The sequence below is a fragment of the Lissotriton vulgaris genome, chromosome 7 (assembly GCF_964263255.1).
Source record: "Lissotriton vulgaris chromosome 7, aLisVul1.2, whole genome shotgun sequence".
Taxonomy (NCBI): domain Eukaryota; kingdom Metazoa; phylum Chordata; class Amphibia; order Caudata; family Salamandridae; genus Lissotriton; species Lissotriton vulgaris.
Genome location: NC_141695.1, coordinates 1,279,475,558 through 1,279,497,196, shown reverse-complemented (window position 1 = coordinate 1,279,497,196; position 21,639 = coordinate 1,279,475,558). Strand labels below are relative to the sequence as shown.

Sequence of the window (21,639 nt, the reverse complement as noted above, 5' to 3'; positions counted from 1 at the left end):
CTCTCAGGTAATAATGGCAAGATTCTTTCTCATAAAGTGAAAGGAACCTGGACAATGTAGAAGAAGGCTGGCTCTTCAAAAGAGAAGAGTTGTCTTCCAAGATGGCTGATGGTAGGGCTCTCACCATGTTGGTGCACAGCACCACATGCGACCAAGCAGGTACAACATGGCTTTCATACCACTATGGGTTACTGAGCGCAGATAAAGTCACCTTACACTGTTCAGGGAACAAACAACCAACGGCATAACGGAAAATGATGGGGCCCCCTGGGAGAATGTGATGAGGGCCCTTTAAGTCTTCTATATCTCACAAATATATATTTGCCTTAAAATGAATGGGGGCCACTTGACGGATAGGTGGGCCCTTGAAGGTTTGTGCCCACCCGCACGTCAGGTGCTGCAGGAACTTGTGTTATGCCACTGCATATCGTTAGGCTAGAATAATTTATTTGTAAACACACAGATGCATAGCTTTTTGGCACTAAGGAAATGTTGCATGACAATGTCTAAATTCGGTGTAGTAGCACTGTTAAGGATCACAACGTCAAAAGTCACTGTCCTTTGGTATAGAGTATGGTGGTGTCCCTGAAGGCTTCTTTGTCCATGGTGGGCATGACAGCCCACACACCCTTGGCTCATGATTCTTTACAGAAAGCCTGCCCTTTTTTGTCTGGTAGGGGTGGCCCTGAATCCCTTTCCTAGATTAAATATAGGATCCCCCTGCCTGAGTTAACATTCACCCTCAGCCTGTGGTGCTTCCTGCTGCCTGGTAATGGTAGCATGGTCTTCACCTTTGTCTGCCCCAGGCCTACAAATCACAAGATGACTTCACACTGGCCACAAAGAAAGAAGATGTATGTCTCCCTGGTTGGGAGAAAACGTTGGATTTTAAGGAATGCTGAACTTTGGTTTGGCTCAGGCTTCCTCCCTTGTTGCAAGTATTAATGCTGGCACTCACACCGCTAACTTGTAAATTATCTGAAATTCATCAGGCAGCAACATTTGGTCAGAGGCACAACCTAGGCTAGGTTTCCTTCCTCCCACCCAGGTTGGAGGCATGTCTGCATTCCTGGAGACCTTTGTGCCGGGATCTGTGTCAGAAAGTAGTTGGTCTGAACTGCACGGACAGGAGCTGTCCTCACCACTTCAAGAGCAGCACAAGGTCCATCTGCCTGAAGATCCTGCATGAAGCATGTCTCAGGGAGCTGAGATCACCCAAGATCCGCGAGATCCCAGCATCCATTCAGACCTAAATGCAAGACAATGTCCTAAACAAACTTTGCCTGGGTTGGTGAAGCTGTAGATACATTTCTGGAATCACCACTAGTGACCTCAGTGGCTGGAGCACACTTTCAGGAGTGTGCAACTGCTTGAGTCATCTCTCTTGCCTTTACTGTACTGGGGTTATAACTTTAAAGAGCTGTGGTTGGTGCTAACCGTAAAGCCCATTTCCTACCAGGAACTGGACAAGTTGTCAAGTTCAGTGGATGTTCCCATTTAAATGGATGCCTCTGCCACCGGGTATACCAGCCTGCAACAAGCTAATATTGTGATATGAGTGCCAAGATTTGGTATCCCCTGTGCTCTTCCACTGCTACGTCTGCCCCCATGAAAACACTGAGGTCAGTTGGCACCATCACTGCTCTGTAAAAACGTAAACTGTGTCATACTTGCATACATGTTGCTGGGCCTTTGGCAAGGGCTTAATTTGAGCCAGTGGTTTCCGGTGCTTGGAATGTTAGCTCATGACAGTCTGCCACATGGTGGTGCTGTTTGTCTAATTTATAGATGAGCACAAGAACAGTTGTTTATTAATTCAATAAATATTAAAAATTACTAATTCCTGACACCCAAACCATTATTATGGCTTCAGGGGATTGGGATAGTCTGTGTGGTCACAATCGTAGGAGTGTGAGGGTTAGTAGTTGTCATGGTACTGTCATTGGCAGCACTTGCAGGACCAACGGCTGGTGCAAGCTGCAGTGGCCTCATGGCGAGGGACGTGGCACTTATGTTTTTTACAAATTAAGCACCGCCTTTGGTCACCATTGAACTGGACACCAAGGCACTCTTTACGAGAGGCGCGGTTAATTGTGATATCTGCTGTAACACCTGCTACTACGCATATCTCAATGAAAAATTTGGCGGCTAACACGGCACTCCTGCATTTTTCTCCCTATAAAAATCAGCAGGGCAAACCCTTCAAAATGTTTTGAGGGAACAAGGCCCAAAAACTATGGAGACAGGCAGATGTTGGTGTGTTAAGCACCAAAATCGGTGTGTTTCCCCCCCTTTCTCGGGGACACACATTTAATTGGAAGTTATTTATTGAGCCCAATAAATTCCAACCCAGTAGAGTCGGATATTATCTGGTCTGAAAAATATAGCCTCAAACACGGAGCTACTCGTAATAAGGGCCTTCGACTTTTTTTACTCAAACTCTACCATTGACATGACTTGGGTAAACCCTCGCTGATTGGATGGTGGGTTTTAGGAACCCGGAAAGTTCACTAATTTTGAGTACAAACACAGCTCAGGAGATTTCAGCCCACTTGGCTCTCGAATTTTGAAACCAGAGCCATTCACTACTGTAACAGAGGACCAGACGAGTCACAGCAAGGTGGCCGCATTGCATTCTTCCTGAGTGGCACCTCTGTCCCATTGACTGAGATCTTGTTTATAAAAATGTTGTAAAACCAAATTGTCCCAAAATCTTCTGTGTCAGCCCAAGTGCAACCTCTTCTGATAGCATCAGGTAAAAAGGCCAATGTTATCAAAAATCCCTCAGCTAGGGTTATAAAAACGTTTGGTGTGCTATCTGGGGCCCTGAACTGGATAGCATCTTCTGGTTTTCAATGTTTATCATATTTTTAACTGATCCTTTTGTGTATATGTAAATTAAAGCTCATTCTTGTTTAATGGTGTAGCACTGGCTGGACATTCATACAAAGTAATGCCAAGCGATGCAAAGGCTTGCAATGGTATTTACTTTCCCATGCAAAATTTATTTTGCACCGAAAAGTTGTCTATTTCTCAGTACTTTGTTACCCGGCGAAACTTGGGCAGATCTGCACAAGCATCTATAGTTTTTTACCAAAAACCCCTATCTTCAAAAATAGCCAGGCCCAGTTTTGCGTTAAAAACCTGCAAAGTACATGGAGGCAGGGACATCTTTAGGTTTTCAGGGTTCCCGGGCCAAATATATTTTGGGGGCCCCTGTTTGGAACCGCTTTGAATTTATGATCCAGTTTCAGCTCTTTCGTGCCCTCTTTGCCCACTACACAGGCACACTGGTCCAAGTTATAAATCTGTTTACATCTAATATTCATGGATAGTGACGTGTTTTTTCGGGCTTATTAAGCAGCAACAGCTCACTAATATTTTTAGCAAATAATCTTGTGACCCCCCTCCCATTTCTCAAATGTGAGGTCATGTTTTGATCTAAAACAAGCTTTTCATAGATGTTGCATGGTTTTTAAAAACAAAATATTATCTGCAAAATGTCAGTAATAGACTCTTATACATCACTCACACTAAAAATAAATTGAAGGAAATTGGTATGTAAAAAAATCTGTTTAAGAATTAGTCAAAGTCATCAAGACAAGACTCCCTGCAAAGCAGAGCAGGCTCTATCTGGGCCCCCCCGAAAGGCTCGGGCCCTGGGCCAGAGCCCACTTTGCCCAGGCCTTAAAGCGTCTCTGCATGAGGCCTCCCCTCCGGATTCAGTCAGGAGCTCTCAGGCCAGCATACTGTGCTGAGGGGACCCCTGGAGCTCTCCCCCCTGTACTGCAGGGGCCTTTGTTACACCACAGATGATCCTATGGTAGACATCAAACACACAGCAGTCCAAGGGGTGACTGCAGCACCAAGCCACTTTTATTAAATATGGGTCTACACTGCTTTCCCTCCCTTGCCCAACACAAGCTGCGTTGCACTAAAATGTAGAGTAGATGACATTTTTAAGGGGGGCTGGAACATTTGCGAGTTAGAGTACCGTATCTGTGAATTCTCTCCTCTGTTCACAGTTGAGTAAACCACACAAGGAACGGCTTCTTTTAAAGGTGTAAAATATTTTATTAATGTTAGAACACATTGAAAACCCAATATCCACAGACTGCTGCCCACAGACCTCACTGCCCTCTGCACACAGCGCCTCTAGTGGTAGTGCTTGGACAATGCAGCACAGGTCACTGCCAGGAACTTCTCCCAGGCCGCATGGTACTGAACAGTGCAGCGGGCTCCCAGCTTGCGCGCCAAGACTATCACCAGACAGTTTGCCAGGAGCTGGTTGGGAAATAAAAAGAGTTCGTGAACATGTCAACGCCTGAGAAAGCACCACAGTCAACATTTTCTTGAAAAGAAGAACTTCTCAATAGAGATTATACTAAGAGTAAATAGGTTTATGGGCTTTAAAGACAGACATCATTCACCAATCTCCAAAAACCACAAGAGTCTAAAATATATAAAATACAAGGTCCTTCTTTCCAGCAGCAATAAACTAGCACTCCGGGAGTTTCTCACTTGGTTGTTTTTTTTTTCATGGTCATGGCACCTATGCGTTTCAGCTGCTACACGCAGCCTTGTTCACGATGCAGCGCGCCATTTTAAAAATCATTGCATACATTTTGTGATACATTCACAATGACAAAGGACAAACCCCATTGCACATCAAGGCAGTACATCGTGAGAATTCGGGCGCCATTTTAGAACATGTTATATTACATTGCATGTTATCACTTTTATATGCCAATGCATAATACCTTCCTTCAATTCTAATTGGATACACTAATTCCTGATTTACTCAATGAATTAAAGATAGAAGATAAAATGAAAAATGGAAAATTCCTTTTTCTTACATAAAGTGCATCAATGCTTAACGCTTCTTAGCTGCCCCTGTTCTACTTAGAGTTTCTAAGTTCACAATGTCTATCTTCCTTGTTAAAGTGCTAGTGCATAACTTTATTTCTCTTTTTCCATATATTACAATTCATATACTGTGTCTTCTTGTTTCTTATTTTAAAGTGCTGGTGCTAACATCATTTCTCTTTTTTCCGTATATTCCAACTCATGTACTTTTTATTTTATTTTATTTAAAGTGCTAGTGCTTATGCTTGTGCCAATTCCAGTTATACTATAAAGTGCTTAGTGTTAAAGTGCTTGTGTCATTTGTCCCCCTCCTAAAATTTCAATAACTTTTAGTAAAAAAATGGTTCTTTTTGAATGTGCAAACTATAAAGCAGTTATCAATACAGGCATGTAAACAAATCTTCATCAATATTTAATCCGTTAGGCTCTTTACTATGGAACTCAAGGATAAAATATGTGTCTAATTATCGCAGTTCTTTTTCTCTATTTCCCTCTCCTTTTTCTGGGTATCTCTGCTATACAACTGTACCGCATCAGGGTTGGATTGCTTTGATGGTTTTTCACAAAATGCCTGGGTACAGGAAAACTCCTATCTTTGTTGATTATCGCTCTTCTATACACACGGTTCCACCCAGGTCCTGCTGAACACACGGATGGGTGTCTCCACACCTTTAGGGTGGATTCACGGAAAACATTTCTATTAAGCTTCCAAGAAGTAATTGGAGCACTTTCTGGGTTTTCTGGAAATACTTTATTAAACAGCAGATGTGGTTCGGGAAGTATGTCTTTCTCAATGCTGTTCATGAAATGGAGCCGCCTGCCTCAGACATGCCCATGACGGGTGCTTACTCTCTCAGTAGATGCATTCTCAGTGGGAGGGGGGGGGGGGGCTATCTTGCTTGGTCAGTCAAACCTCGGGGGACATCAATTCTCTCCATGATGTCATTTTTCAGTGGCTACACAGTGTCCTTGTGTGGTTTGTCACTTTGCCTTACCTCTGGACAATCTCCTTGGGGGCTCTCTCTCTCAGACCGTGTATCAGTCCTCAGGACACGCCCATTACTTGGGGGGATCTTATTCTGGGGGTACTCTGAATCTTGATTTCCCTTTGGGTGGTTTTCAGGGGTCCACTCTCTCTCCTAAGATCCCCATAGGGCTATTTTTTTACTCTATAAGTTCAGCCCAAAATAGGGTGCAGAACTGTGATCTCTAAAGGATGTAGTTCACACAGGGGTGCTCACTCTTTCCACAGGCTTAGGCGTAAGGAACAGTCCCCTCGCTTCAGTGAAGGATGTATCTTCACCATCTATGAGTCGAAACTCTAGTGGGGTGCTTTCTCCATCCTTGAAGTCAGTCCTCAAGGGGTGGCGACCTCCCTCCCTTAGGTCCCACTCCATAAATGGGTGCTTTGGTCCTCCCTTAGACTACTTTGAGGGGGGATTCAATCCTTCCCGGGCTTATTCCTTTAGTGGGTGTGGGTGGGGTCAGGTTGCCCTCTAACTTCATGTGGTATTAGGGTATCCTCATGAAGCTGTTCCCTTCCCTTGTTGAAGTTAATATCTGGTTGGAGTTGTGGGGGTCCTCCCTCCTTCCCTCTGTTCCTTCCTGGAAGATCAGTTTAAAGTGACTACAGTGGAGGCCGAGGTTGGACATTTCTCCCTCCCGCAGGGCAGGGTCCTCGAGCAGTCTATTCCCTCACAGCTGTGATATTACGGAGCCCTTCTCTCCTTACCGTGAAGTTCTGGGGGTCCACATGGAGTACGTCTGCGTGCACCTCACTCAGGTGGGCCAGTGTCTTCTTGATGTCATCAATGTGTTTGACGGCCTCTCCGAGGGCAGACAGGACCTTCTTGCCGTGGGCCTTGACCTTGGGATTGGCAAGGATGGCGACTGCGTTGGAAAGGTCCCCGAACGTCGAGAAGTACCTCTGGGTCCAGGGGAAGACGATCAGCACCCTGCCAGAGAGAAAAAAATAGGGCCAACAGATGGAGTTAGTCTCTGAGAAGATTAAATATGTAGTGATTACTAGTGACTAAAAGAAAAATTAATAAAAAATAATATGGCGTCAGAGAGAAAAGTATAGAAATAAAAGAAAAGAGATACACTGTGAGTATAAACAGCTACTTTCTTAGGTTCTAATGTGCTACAGTTCAGGGAGAGGGAAGGGAGAAAGTTTTTCCCAGAGGCCTGGAGTGGACGCTGCAGAATACTGAAGTTTCCAAATACCAATCATGTCTAGTCTTATTTCACCTCATGCCTCTTTTCATCCAAAGACTTCCTGACCCTCTATCTCATTCTTACAGGTTCTTTTTCATCCCAGCTGTCTCCCTTTATCACAGATTTTCCGACATTCTCTTCCTTTCCCCCTTTTAAGCCTCTCTAGCTTCTTCTGGGTCAAAGTCTAAAACGATGGAAGAATAATAAAAAGCTAAGTAAATATAAAAAAAGAAGAAGTCTGGTTTCCAAATAAGAGTGTCCGTGGGCCCCACCTGCAACCGTTGCCTCAAATTAAGCACTGGTCTGGCAAGAGCAAGGGCCTTAATGAACAAAGACTAATCCCCCGCATGGTTCCCTGGTTGTACGGTCTGGAATGAAACATCATAAGGTCTTATCGCGAGACTTGCAGAAGCTAAACCCGTATTATTGAATTTGGTGGGATCTGCGCTGGTGAGTGAACAGGGAGGCAACGGCCAATTGAAGGCCTGGGAGAAGACGGCGGGCCCAGGAAGGAAAAGCAGAGATATTAACCCGTTGCAAAAACGTTTACAATGTGTAAGTGGAAGCAAGAGAAAAGGTTCGAAATGTGAAAGGAGAGGAGAGAAAGCATAGTTGGGTCATGCGTGCCGAGGGAAGGCGTACAAATGTAACCTGTTGTTTGTAGCAAGAAACGGTTTTGTGGAGAAGAGAAGGCAAGTGGTTGCTCCTAGTACCTGGCTAGGGTTTCCTGGCCATCAGCCTCCACGTCCACCTCCTTCCAAACGCAAGCGATGGCGGCCTTCTCTTCGGCTGTCCAGTGAACCATCTTTGCTTCCGGTGCTGGGCGCGCGGGGCTGGCTGAGTCAGTTCGGCTTCCGGAAGCTGCGTCTGCTGAGTGGCTGGGAGACCCTCTAAGATTTATAGGGAACGGTGCCAGGGCCGCCCTGGGCCCTCATTCTGCTGAGTCATGCCAAACCCACTTATCAGTCTATCCAGTCCCCTCACTATCCCTTCCTGACGTCACTTGCCAACCGCAGGCCTTTTTTTTTAATGTTTTATCTTCACATCACAAACCTCCAGCATATAGAATCTATTCAGATACTATTTCTTCATGTTGGGAGTCTGCTGCTGTGTGCCTTCTTGAAAGCTATCATGCTCAACTCTTGTGCACCCTTGGGTGCTCACTCCGTCAGTCTGTACTGACTTTTTTGCAATGGACTAGTATAGTTTTGAGTTTCAGTTGCCCGCCTCGCTTGGCTTCAGTGGTCCTTCCCTCCTGGGAATAAATACCTCATGGGTAGGTAGCAGTGGTGAGCGCTTCCATCATCAGTATATCACAAACCCTACCATTCGCTCAGGCAGTTTGAGCGTGTTACATGAGCAGTCCAAACCAGATGGTATACAACACCAAATACAAAAATTAAGTACGATTTAGCCTAACAGCTGTAATACACAGGTTTAAAGAATAATACATAATGATCATGATTTTGACATACAGATTATTCAGAGCACTTGAGACATATTTACCATCAATGAAATACATAAGTAGGCACTGAAAACACTCTGTACCACGTGACCTTAGGACATTTCAGCTAAACAGGGACAACAGATAGGCACCAAAGTATTAAGTGAATTAGAAAGCTAAAAAAGTGGCCCATGTTTGCAAATTGGGGCAGTGTGAAGAGTTTTGCAAGGAATGGAAGAGGATTTGAGCTGGCTGCGGGCAATGTTTGTTTTAATATCAGGGAAATCAGCAGGAAAAACCGGCCCAGCAAATGAACAGACCTAGAAACAGCCAAAAAGAAATGACCCACACATTGGCCAGCCAGACTAGCCCACCGGTAACTGCCTGATTGCCCGATAGTCCAGCCCAAACCTTGAACTGAACTATATTAGACCGATGTAAACCAGTAAAAAAAAGGCGGATGGATTACTAATTGAATCAGGGGGTGAGTGCGTCTGCCCCTGGTTCCTGCACAGTGCTGGTGAGTGTAGCAGCTTTGATCACATCACCTTGATCCCCGCGATTCCCAAGGGCTACTGTGAAAGGTGGACCTTTTCAAAGCTTGTCTGTATAACAGAGCTACTCATTTATGCCAGCTGCCTATTGCGCTCATAAGGTACTACTGGAGGGTTGAATGATGCTGGAGTGTTGCCACCAGAGCAATGACAATCTGTAAAGGCTTGTAAGCTTTGAATGCGGCAAATATTACCTCGCCGTCTCCTAGCTAGCCTTCATTCTGCATCTCTTTCCTGACAGGAATCAGGGTTTTCTCAAACAACTTGACTTTTACAAGGAAATGAAATCTATTTTCTTTGTTTCACATTAGAGTTCAAAATGTCCACATTTTTGTGGGCCTGCTGCTAGCCCTGATCTTTTGATTTTAGTAAAATTCTATACATAGTATACTAACTTATCGGAGCTTTCAGCTAGCCCGCTTTATCCATGGGTCTGTTGTGCATTAACATTTTTCTTCCGTCCACCGCAGCAGGAGGCAAAGGGCCAGACCACTTCAACCATTGGCTTACCTCTCTGTGAGTGCTAGCATTCTGTGCTTGGATAACGTGCAGTTACACACATGAGGTTGTTCCAGTGGTTAATTTGAGCCAGTGGTTTCCGGTGCTCAGCACCAGCACTTAATTGTTGACACTGGCATTTATGACAGTCTGCCACATGGTGGCACTGTTTGTGTAAATTAGAGATAAGCAGAACAACAGTTGTTTATTAATTCAATATACATTAAAAACAAGCTAATACCTGCTGCTCAATCCGTTCTTATAGCTTTAGGGGCCTGAAATAGTCTGAATTGTTAGACTTGTCGGAGTGTGATAGTTAATAGTCGTGTAGCCACCTTCCTTGGCAGCGCTGGAAGCGGCCATGGGTGGTGCAGGCTCCAGTGGCCTCCTCAAAGGGCCCTGGCACTTATATATATATTTTTTTTACAAACTAAGCACTGGGCTTTCCCTTGTACTTTTTCACAAAAAACATTTACAAACATCGTCAAAGCCAAAAGTAAGCAGCCAACACAGACCAGTTAACTTTGCCGATGCTTGTTTTAATTGGTACTCCAATAAACATTTAATTCTGTACCCAAGTCTAGTTTTGCAAAGCTTTACATTTTTAAATTATATTCGTGAGATTGTTTGTAGAGTAATAGAAAAGAGAATAATTGCGTTTCAAATTAAAAAGCAAATGTCGATGCAAGGACACAGTTTAGCAGCTTCCACACCTTTACGCCTCCTGGTATGTAAAACCAGACTCGAGGAAAAAAAAAGTTTGGGTGGAATCCCTTTCAACTTTTTTGCCTCAAGTTTGCTTTTAGAAAGATTGTCCAAGACGAAGTGGGAGTTCCATGATAGAGACTCTGGTCTGTGGAATTCGTTTCTGAAAGTTCATTTAAGGCATGAAAATTTATATTTTTCATGGGATGTGTTATATTGTACTCTAAGGCCCTCTTTATGGGCTTGGTGTGGATATACTGGAGGGCGGAATCTACTTTACCGCCCAGTATTTCACACTACATTACAGCCATTATGAGTTGATTCTCCACAATAAGGAATAACTGCTCGGATTAAGCATTACAGGATGCATTACCAAACACTTTTTCCTTATTTCAGTAAAACTAACACACTGTCACTTTCCACTTGCTGTGAGCAAATGGAAAGTGTCAGTGGAGCGCGGGTGGCGTGTGGGCTTGGGTGTGGAAGTAGGGGTGCAGGGTACGCTTGTGCCTGTCTGGGGAAGCATGTCTACTCCATCCAAACTGCTACAGAAAGTGGGCAGAGATAGGGCAGTATTATTCTTCTCTGCTCCTGCCTTGCAGCAGCTTAGACAGGCCTTATCAGGGCTGACTTTAGTGCTGGTGGTACCCAGTGCGACAATCTTTTTTGGTACCCCCCCTCACCAGCTCCTCCTCGGATTCCGCCACTACCACCCTGCAAAAGTGCCCCTCATCTCTCCATAGCCTCTCTCAGATACATTACATTTTTTTAAAGAGCGGGTGAAGGTTGGCTTTACTAATCCACTCAACGAGCTAGATAATATACAGATCAGTTCTTTGCAGCAGGCATATTAACCCTCTGCTCTACTTTATGGTGGGTAAAAATTGCCACTAGACAAAACTTCTATCGCTCTCTCTCTCTGTACCAGGAACATTAATCACAAGTGTTATCTTGACATTTTTTGCTGCTTGAAAGCTGGATGCACAAGGAACTCTGCAGCAGTTGCTTTTAAATCCTTCCTGACTCGTTAGTCTTACCAAGTCTACTCTATCCATCCCCTTGATGAATTGCTCTTTGCCCAAAAGAAATCTGGATTTACATAATACAACATCATTATGGAAGAGAGGCAAGCAGCAACTAGTTTGAAAGGTAATATATTGGAGACTTTCCTTTTGTTGCTTTTGCAATTCGTTTTGTATTTTTATCATGGATTTCACTATTGATGTGGCTAAGTGTGTTTTTGACTTGTAAATATGCTGACCCTCCTTTGGACCTTGTTGGCTACTTGTGTTATGTAGTAAGCCCCATAATCTATGCTGCTATGCAGATTGCTTGATGTTGCCAGGAAAAATAGGAGAAATGAAGGGTAGGCATGGCTCTTAAAATTGATGAGAACAATGAAAAACTTATTAAACTTCACACAATAACAACCGTTTAAAACTATCTGAATGGGAAACATCCTTTACAACGGAACCGTTACAACGCGGTACCGCTACAACGCAGGATTTACAACGAAAGTCGTTACAACGACTTTCGCTGGAGGGCGCTCTAGGATAAGGGATAGTTTAATTTACCATCCAACACCTTCCCTACTATCCATGGGGACTGGAGTTGGAATAGTAAATTAAACTATTCACTATCCAGCGCCCCCCAAAGCAAGTCGTTGTAATGACTTGCGTTGTTAAACCTGCGTCGTTAAGGTACACGTTGCAACGGTACGTGTTGTACCGTCATACATCCATCTGAATGGTATGTGCATGTGGTCTACCACTGAATGTTTAATTTTGGCCTTCTTCTGCATCTGGAGTTGTTTTCTTTTCTTGCTATTCTAATTATTGTAACACCCCAGCTTGTTAATTTGGTTTTTATTCACCTTATGCCGATGGAGCCGCTCAACTGCTGTGAATGGGACAGAGCTGTAACCAAAAAGGAAAAGACGTTCTATCTGTGTGTTTGTGGCAAATATGACCACCACTGCTCTGAATTTGTCCAGTTACTGTTTTGTCTTTGAACTGGAAGTGATCTATTCAAATCCCTGCAATGTAGAACTCATAACAGTGACCTCCTATGAGTCTCCTATATCTGAGAATGGAACCTGAGGTTTAGAACATCTACTCAATCCCTCTATGTCTGAGGGCCTTAATATGACTTAGGTGGTCCTCCCGGGTGCCACATCCACGCTCTATGCTGGAGGGCTGCCGAAGCCGCGGTGTGCCTGTCCGCCGGAGTACATGGGTATTCCGGGTCAGGTGGGCAGCACTGCGGCAGCTTGACAGCAGTGGGCTGTTAGGTTCATAGGAGAGCCTTATATGCAGCGCACCACCGTGAAGAGCTCCTGCAGCACTTTCCTGCATGGTGTGGCATGTATGCCGCACCATGCAGGAATTTGGGGTTCAATTACAGGGAGGGTGCAAAATGTGCCCCTCTGCATGCACGCCCAGATCCAGCCTCTCTGCCACCCTTTTCATGGCGAACTCACCACCCTAAAAAGGGCAGTGAAAAGGCAACTCAGAATATGCCTGGTGTTGCCAGCACAGCACCGCCAGCATATTTGTGCCGGTTTCCAACCACCAGCCCAGCTGGATTCTTGATCCCGGCAGAACAGGTGGTCTCATGGCGATTCAACCGCCACACTCGTAATACTGCGGGAGGTCCTGTAGTGTGGCGGTGGTCTTCAGGCCCTGAGACAAAAACTCAAAGCCAGCGAATGTTCTCTTCACCTCCCCCCCTTCTGCGTAAGAAAAGTATTTTGGAGATCAATTCACTTACTATAGTCTTCTCCCTTGTCTGCCATGCAGAGAGAAACAAACTCTAGGTCACTGACCTCTTATCTCAAAGACTGACTCCCACTGATCTCAACTAAGTATCCTCAGGTCACTGGGAGGCCGTGCTGATGGCCAAAACCTCTGCTACAGGCTGCTGAAAAGAAAGAAGGCGCACCAATCATCAAGCGAACGATACATCAGTTTTGCCAAACACAATCCATATATCGCACCATATGCCATCTTTTGCAAGCCTTGTGACTGACGTAAGTGAAATGTAAAAAACAAAGTCTTCCATGCTGTAGTACCAGTCCCTATATTTTTTAACTACAGAGAATTTATGAACCTTAACATTAAATATTAAGTGTGACCTTCAATCCAAGCACTGGTTGTGTCACCATCTAGGATTGGGAACTGAATTTCGGTATGTATTGCATACAGATTTTTAGTCACTGCAAGAATCTTACAGGCACATGCATCATTCTATGAATTTGCGATTCCTAGGAATCGCAAATCGCGCTGCATCATAAAATTAGAGAATAATTAAAGAATCAGTAAAAATCGCAGCAATATTAGCAATTTCCGGATTTTGCGATCTTGCAATTTGCGATTTTGCAATTTGCGAAATCGCAAATTCCAGAGTCGCACCTTGATGCATCTTGATGACATCAGAACCAGGAAGTCTGCACTCCAAGCCTCATTTTCAGTGCAGAGTCTCAGGGAGAGGAGGGAGCTGGCTCTGGGAGCAGAAGAGGAGTTGGAGAGAGAGATTGCAAACACCTGGCAACCAACTGAAAATGAAAGCTGCACAAACAGCAGAGGACAGCCAAACAGGCAGAAAAATAAAACTGCTATTTTCTGAAAAATAAATTGAAACACTGATTGAGGGAGTAGTGCACAGCCATGATGAGCTGTTTGGCAAAGCTTCATTGAAAGTACCAGAGCAGGAGAAAAGGAAAACATGGACCCGGATCCAGAACAGAGTAAATGCAATTGGGGTGATACACCGCACCAATGATGAGCTAAAAAAGCGATGGTACGATCTGCGTAGTCGGGCTAAGGTGCGCATTGCAAACTGGTTGAAGGAGGCACATAAAACAGGAGGGGGAACACCAACAGACACTGGAAACACTCCACTGGAAGACTTGGTGGAATCCATAATCCAGCCTGGACACCTCAGGAACTGCACACACATCTGAAGGTAAGAGGAATGCATGTTGCCATTGTCCCAATTATTTAAGTCAGAACTTGAGCTCAGCACAGCGTAAGTGCACACTGTGAAGCATTTAGTACATTTGTTATCAAAAAGGGAAGTGCATCATGGGAGATGTAGGCAGGGCAAGCAGTTAGAATGACAAACACAAACATATGGAAAAAACGAATGCAAATGGTGTAGCAGATGTCCAAATGTATTGAAAATTTAATAATTGTCAACTGTGACATGACCCCACAAGCATGAGTTAATGCTTTTTTGCACCGTTTAACCTCACAGATGCAGAACATGTTGAGACCGGGGATAGTGAGGTCCTGGAAATGCAGTACACCAGCGCATCTGAACATGAGGACACACCAGCTCTGCCAACTACACAGACACGTGCTCCAAATACACGTAGGGCACCTGTCCCAACACTGGTTCCCATGGCGTCAGATGATGAGGCCAATGCAGCACCTGAGGGCAGCCTTCGCCAAAGTACTATCACCACAACTCCACCAACACAGATCCGCAAAGGCAATCTCAGAGTGCGACGGAGAAGACGCAGAGCACGCAGAACACAGCAGGCGGAGCAGACAAATGAGGTCTGGGGTGGCCTGGAATGCCACTTTGCCTGTCATATCAGTCCATATCAAGGGGAGCGGGGTCTCATTACTCATTTTAGATGAATTGGTGAAGATTAGGTCTAATGTATGACCCGCTCGGTGAGTCAGGCCGATTACCCTTTGGATCAAACCTAAGCTTTCCATTGATCCAGTTAAATGGCTTGTTTCGGGGTCAGACAGGAGTTCAGCATGATAGTTGAAATCCCCAAGCAAAATAAAATTTTCAGTTGCCAACGCATGAGAAACTATTACTTCTAAAAGATGGTTGACAAATTTAGATTTAGGACCTCGGGGTCTATAAACTAATGCCCCTCACCATGTTTCAGTACTGGAAGTTTTAATGTTAACAATCATGATTTCAGCGATTGAGTTGGAGAAAGACTTCAGCAGCTTAATCTCTATAGGGGCTTTGGACACAATTGCTATGCCTCCACTTCTGCTCACTTCTCTTTCCAACCTAGTTAGATAGTACTCTGAGGGGAAAGCAGTTCTTATGTCCGATAAGGCTTGACAATGGAGCCATGTTTCGGTGAAGAAACAAATGTCTTGTTTTTCGGCATCTAAAAAGCTCCATAACTCAACAGCGTGTATGGGTATGGATCGTGTATTGAGATATATCGCGGTGAATGGTTTGTCATTCTCTTTCCTTTCAGTGGCCAATGTAGAGATAATCTCCGGCTTAAAGGCAGTGTTCGAGTTATCATTAGAGGTGGTTGCATAGGGATGTTCTGAGGACTCATTCAGGGGAATCATATGACGGTACTCAGGGGGCTGAAACGTCAGGGCAGCCGTCCCAGTGTAAGGTGTCTTTGAGATGTTTAACACCTTGGGTGCTAAGCTGATCCCCCTCCTGTGCTGAAAGTTATTAAATCCCCTTTTTCATGACGAGCTCAGCTCGTCATGAGCACACGAGAGGTGTACCTCATGACGAGCTGAGCTCGTCATGAGCATCGAAGGGGTTAAGGATTTCAGTTTATCACTGGTGTAACACAACATTGTTACGAAAGACAGATTAGCTAGTATTTTAAAAGTACGATATGTGCAGGGGTCAAGGCGGCGGGCGGCGTCCAGGCGCAGACGGGCGTAGACGGGCTTGCCTTTGGTGCACCGCCGGCGCGCCACTGCGCGTGTCCGGACTGAGGGGGAATTTAAATGGGGAGGGAGGCGGGTCAGCTCCAATGACGCTGGCCAATCGGAAGGTCGATTGGCTTCAACTGGCTTCCTGTCTCTCCACTCAATCGGCACACGCCGTGACGGACCGGGGACCAGCACCAAAAGGAAGAACAGTGTGCAAAATGCAAGTAAACACGGTCACAATTAAAACTAGAAACCAATAATTTAAAAAATACAAGCTGACTCTAAAATTGCTTAGTCAGGGCAGTGCAATTCTATTCAGTACCCCAAGCACTAGCGCAACAGCTTAAAAACAATTGTATTGCCGAATTTCGCTGCTCTCGTCCGCTCTGATGGGGGAATTAAATGGGGAGGGAGGCGGGTCAGCTCCAATGACGCTTGCCAATCGGAAGGTCGATTGGCTTCAACTGGCTTCCTGTCCCTCCGCTCAATCAGCACCCGCCGTGAGGGACCCGGTACCAGCACCAAAAGGAAGAACAGTGTGCAAAATGCAAGTAAACACAGTCACAATTAAAACTAGAAGGCAATAGTTTAAAAAATACACGCTGACTCTAAAATTGCTTAGTCAGGTCAGTGCAATTCTATTTGATACGCCAAGCACTAGCGCAACAGTTTCAAAACAATCGTATTGCCGAATTTCGCTCCTCAGGAAAATACAGAACGTTCAAAATGCCGCGGCCAGACTGGTCCTCAACAGCCCCCACTACAACCACATCTCAGAACACCTGTGAGAACTACACTGACTCCCAGCCAACAAAAGAGTCACGTTCAAGATCCTCACACATGCCTACAAAGCTCTCCACGACACTGGACCAGCTTATCTGAACTACCGCCTCTCATTCCATGTACCCATCAGACACCTCTGCTCCGCCGAACTGGCCTTCGCCACCATCCCAGGGATCCGCAAGACCAGGACCGGAGGAAGATCCTTCTCCTACTTCCCCACCATGACCTGGAACATCCTACCTCTCCACCTCACGCTATCCGAGTCGCTAACCCAGTTCTGGAAGGATCTCAAGACCTGGCTCTTCGACTGAACCTCAGTGTCAGTCTTGTGACTCTAGCGGGTGAGTAGTTGCGCTTAACAAATACTGATTGATTGATTGATTGATTGACTTGGAGTGTCTGTTTTGTGTTATTTTTTCATCAGGTATATTCACACTTCCCTGCATCTAAAAGAATATATCCTGCTAGATGTTGCTACTTGTGCACACCTGTACTTGTTTCTCCATCTTGGAATGATAAGAGGTACACATTGGTCATGTTGACATGGTAATGACTACTCAATCTACAACCGATTTCTTGATGTTTGGTGCATTCAAGGAAAATACTCTTACTGAACAATGCCTAAAAATTAGTAGGTAAATGCCAAACTGAATAATATTGAAAGGACAGGGTCATGTATTAGACCCAGCTTCTGGGGCCCACAGCAGAATAGGCAAGCCTGACAAGGAGGTAATATGTGGAGAAGTGTGGCTCACTGGTTAGAGCAGGCAGACCCTGAAGCAGAGGTCAGACCTGGGACCAAGGTTCAATTCCCGACGTGGCAGGGTCTTGAGCTCAAATGTCCACGGACTCGATAATTCTCGTTTCGGTGCCTGACCTAATCATGGGTTCACACTCTGCAACTCTGGGCATTAAGCTTGCCTAATCTCCACAACGGCCCCCCGTGGCATAGCAAGGCTTTCACCTTGGGGATGCCCTGTAGGGGCTATCTCACCGGGAAAAGCCAGGACGGGTTCCCAAGGCAAGCGCTTAGAGACCCCTGGGTGATAAGCGCTATATAAATCCAATATACAATGCAATACAATACAATGACTGATGGTGGGCTAAGCCCCATGACTCAGATCAGCATTGGATTTTGGATCATGGCAGTCGTCTTCTCAGAATTTGGACAACACATTTTCTAATTTTGTATACAGTCACAGATCATGAGTTTGCACAATCACTGACATTGACATTTGACAGCCATAAACCCTGTGTTTGGACAATTCTTAATACTGGACGGGAAAGCCATAGCCAGAAGTCTTGCATTAGAACAGTGAACCAGGCCAGATGTCTTCTATGCCTGAGCATAGAAACCAGGATCTCAGAACTCTCCAATTTCTCCTGGTGTTCGTGGGAAAGAAAATGCAGCACCACAAACTTTTATTATTTTCATCTTTGTCGTCAACCCATCTCTGCTGATCTGGTGAGTGCCGGATACGAGAGGGACGGGATTTCTTTTGGTAGCTTTTCCCTGGTTGCCTTCACCCACAGTGCACCTAGCCCAAAGTGGGTACTTGACACACTTGAGTAAAATACACAAATCCCTATTTTCAGAATACATAAGTCATAAGGATATATCGGGAAAAATGCCCACAGAAGTTGGACACATATTTCTAACAGAACCATTGCACACAACAATATAAAACCATGAACCTACTTTACATGAAATTATCATTGCAAAATATTGAAACATTGAAGACATATTAAACATCACAAGATGCCATTTTAGTTTTTGAGGGCATACCTAATAAAAAAGCTTCAGTACAAAGGTGGATGCCGTTAATTACTATGCACATTTACTAATATATTTAATTTTCTATAAATGTGTGGGCGTATTTAGAACCCCCTTGAGCCACCGGTGCGTCATTTTTAATGTGGGAAAAAGTGACGTAACGGCAGCGCAAGGGACTTGTAAATAAGCCCCTTGAAGTGCAACTTAAAATGAGGTATTCATTTTGCTGCTGGTCCTTTCTTGTGTTTATGCTATGTAGTATCAATAATGTATTTATAACCTCATAATTGAAAGAAAATCAGTACCCCTGACAACCTTGCACTACTGTTGACACTCCACGCAACATGCAGAGAACTCATCAAATCAGCCATAGCTAAGTTCTATAGCAGCAGCATCAATGAAGCTGCCATCAGAAGCAGAAATCTATTCAAAACCATCAAGCACTGCATCAACCCCATGCCCCCTCCTCTTATCCCACCCACCACATACAAGTGCATTGCCATCCACAGCATCAGCAATGAAAGAAACCTAAGATACTACAGCACATCAACAACACCAAATCTGCTTCTCCTCTACACCTCCTCCGCCACTGCATCCCACAATAGCCATCCTTTACTCCTCTGTCTCTGAAAAACCTTGTTGACATCCTCAACTCCCTCAAGGCCACCGATCATGAAGATATGTCTTGCCTTCATCCTATATTAAAGCCTTCTCTGGAGATGCTGTCTGACTCCTAATCAGCATCATCAATGTCCCCTCAGTCAAAGCACCTTCCCTGAAACTCTCAAGAAGGCCAGGTCCTCCCACTTTTGATTAAATCTGCACTAGACCCTGACAACCACCCAAACTCTCGACCCATCAGTCACCTCCCTTTCAACTTGAAGATCATAAAAAAGCAGTCTATGTACAACTTGAAGATCACATCAGCACCACCCATCTCCTCTATGACTTTCAATCTGACTTAAAATCTCACTGCAGCAGAGAGCCAGCTACCTTACCCTAGGCCTGGGTGGAACTATTTGAAGTGACCAAAAAACTCTGCTGTGCTACGTGGAGTTCTGCAAGCAGCGCAGTGCGTTACTTCATGGCGTTCATGCTGATATTAAGCGCCAGGTGTTTGTCATGTGCTGTAAAATTAGCGCAAATGGCACCACTCATAGTACAAGAGGACACTGCTTCTCTCTGCATTTCGAGTAGATGTTCCACTCGAGCAGCAGCATCCTCAATACGAACGGAAGGTTTCTCAACGCGAGCAGTAGTGACCATCCCCGACCGTCGGCATTGAGAATTCTCGCTGGGAGGTGGTCTGGAGTAAGATTTTCCTTGCTCGCGCTCGCCAACTTAATGTTGGCGAACGAGGAAAAAACTCTGCTCTGCTATGTGGAGTGCAGTTTTGTGGAACTCGACATACTACGCAAGCACAGAGTAGGGAAAACTCCGCAAACTCAGTGAGCGGAGTGGAATTTCATGGCCGGGCCTACCTTACACTCTACCAACCATAGATAAAATTGAACCCTGGCTCCTGCTATTACTGGACCTCTCAGCTGCGTTTGACGCAGTCTGCCCCTCAACTTTCATTCACAACCTACCTATCCTACTAACATAAGTTCAGTTACATGGGCACCACAGGGTCTCTGAAGAGCCCCACTCATCTTCAATCTCTACATGGAGCCTTTCTGCAACACAATCAAAATACACCAATACACCAGTAACATAGTATTTGTTACTCCCCTCTGATCCAGACACCCAATGCCAAACAGTGAAACACTATCTGCCCATCATCCAGACCTGAATGGCTAGCAAAAACCTGAAGTTGAAACCAAAACAAAGTTCCTGCTATTCACAAAGAACAATAGGTAACAACAGTCCAAGCCTAGCTCAATGACATGAATCTGGAAAGAAACAAACTCTATTAGCTAATTTCAAGTCATTCGCATTCTCCATAGACACTGATCTCTCCCTCCCCTGAACACATTGCTGTTTGACTTGGCCCTCTCTGCAGGGTCACCCTAAACTTTTTGCCTTCACCGTTCTTTTTGATCTAATTTCTTTTTTGTAGGCACTTGGACTTTAACTTCTGCTAATCAGTCTTAAGTGCTTGGGCTCTCTCCCTTAAAAATTGTAAAGTTGGTCTATACTTGCTTGGCACGTTTAATTTACCTGCAAGTCCTTAATAAATGATACTATATGTACCAAAGCCCTGTAAATTAAAAGCTACTAGAGGGCCTGCAGCACTCCTTGTGCCACAGACTAAAGTAGCATTTTAAATCATGCCTCAGACCTGTCAATGCTTCCAATACATATTAGTCAACCCCAGGGTAGGTACAAACCTTTCACAGGGCAGGATGAATTGTATTTAAAATGTCCTGGTAGTGAACAACTCCTAAATTTGTTTTTTGCCTCTGGAAGGCCTATCTCTCCCTTTGGATAACATTGGGTTACCTTATTACATTTTAATGCACTGATGTTTGGTTGGGAACAGAGAGGGATGTCTACAGAAATTCTCTTAAGTTCGAAGGAAAGCTGAGACCAGGCCCAGTTCACCTCTTGTAATCGAACTATGCTCCATCGTGGTTGGCCTTAACTTTTTACTTTGCCCCATTCTCGTGTGACCAGATACCTGTGGTTTGTGGTTTGCTCATTACTAGTTTCACCTAAAATGTTACAGATTCATAACTCTGGTTCAACTGATTCAATGTAATTTGTTTCAGTGTCATTTTATTTATAAAAATGTACTCTATTTTTCTAAATTGGTTTGGGATTTTTCTTGCGTTGCATTTGCACTTTATTACTGTTTGAGTGCTGCCTAAATAATTTACACATTGCCTCTATGTTAAGCCTGACTGGGTTTGTGCCAAACTTCAGATGGTTAAGCACAAGTTAATTTGGTAACTTTTGTGGTACACCCTGTCAAGGATTGTGACTATTGCTTAAGAAGGGTAAAACGTCTTCAATGCAACATTTCCAAAGTGTGATATTAGACATAAAGGCATTGGTCTGTGCTAAGATTTTGTGAGTTTCTAGTTGATGGACATACAGACCTGCTATATTGGGAGCAAATGTGCTTTTCATGCTGGTGCCATGTTTTGAAGGAACATACTCCTCTCACTCAAAGCTCACTCAAGTACAAAATGTTTAGGG

The 21,639-nt window shown here is 44.6% G+C and overlaps 1 protein-coding gene across 1 annotated transcript; it reads right to left on the bottom strand.

The window, feature by feature from the left end:
* Positions 1–4,050: 4,050 nt before the first annotated feature.
* Positions 4,051–7,962, bottom strand: LOC147703404 (hemoglobin subunit gamma-like). The gene is made up of 3 exons (XM_086928921.1): positions 7,797–7,962; positions 6,599–6,821; positions 4,051–4,284 (listed from the first exon to the last, which is right to left on the bottom strand). The coding sequence occupies exons 1-3, from the start codon at positions 7,886–7,888 to the stop codon at positions 4,156–4,158; spliced, it is 444 nt and encodes a 147-aa protein (XP_086785047.1). The 5' UTR covers positions 7,889–7,962; the 3' UTR covers positions 4,051–4,155.
* Between the last annotated feature and the right edge of the window lie 13,677 nt (positions 7,963–21,639).

What these genes read in the sequence shown, in the direction of transcription:
- LOC147703404 (XM_086928921.1), bottom strand. Translation starts at nt 7,888, where the DNA reads ATGGTTCACTGGACAGCCGAAGAGAAGGCCGCCATCGCTTGCGTTTGG. An exon ending in GGCCAGGAAACCCTAGCCAG is followed by an intron (nt 6,822 to 7,796) that starts GTACTAGGAGCA and finishes TCTCTCTGGCAG; the next exon opens with GGTGCTGATCGTCTTCCCCT. An exon ending in TGGACCCCCAGAACTTCACG is followed by an intron (nt 4,285 to 6,598) that starts GTAAGGAGAGAA and finishes TTTCCCAACCAG; the next exon opens with CTCCTGGCAAACTGTCTGGT.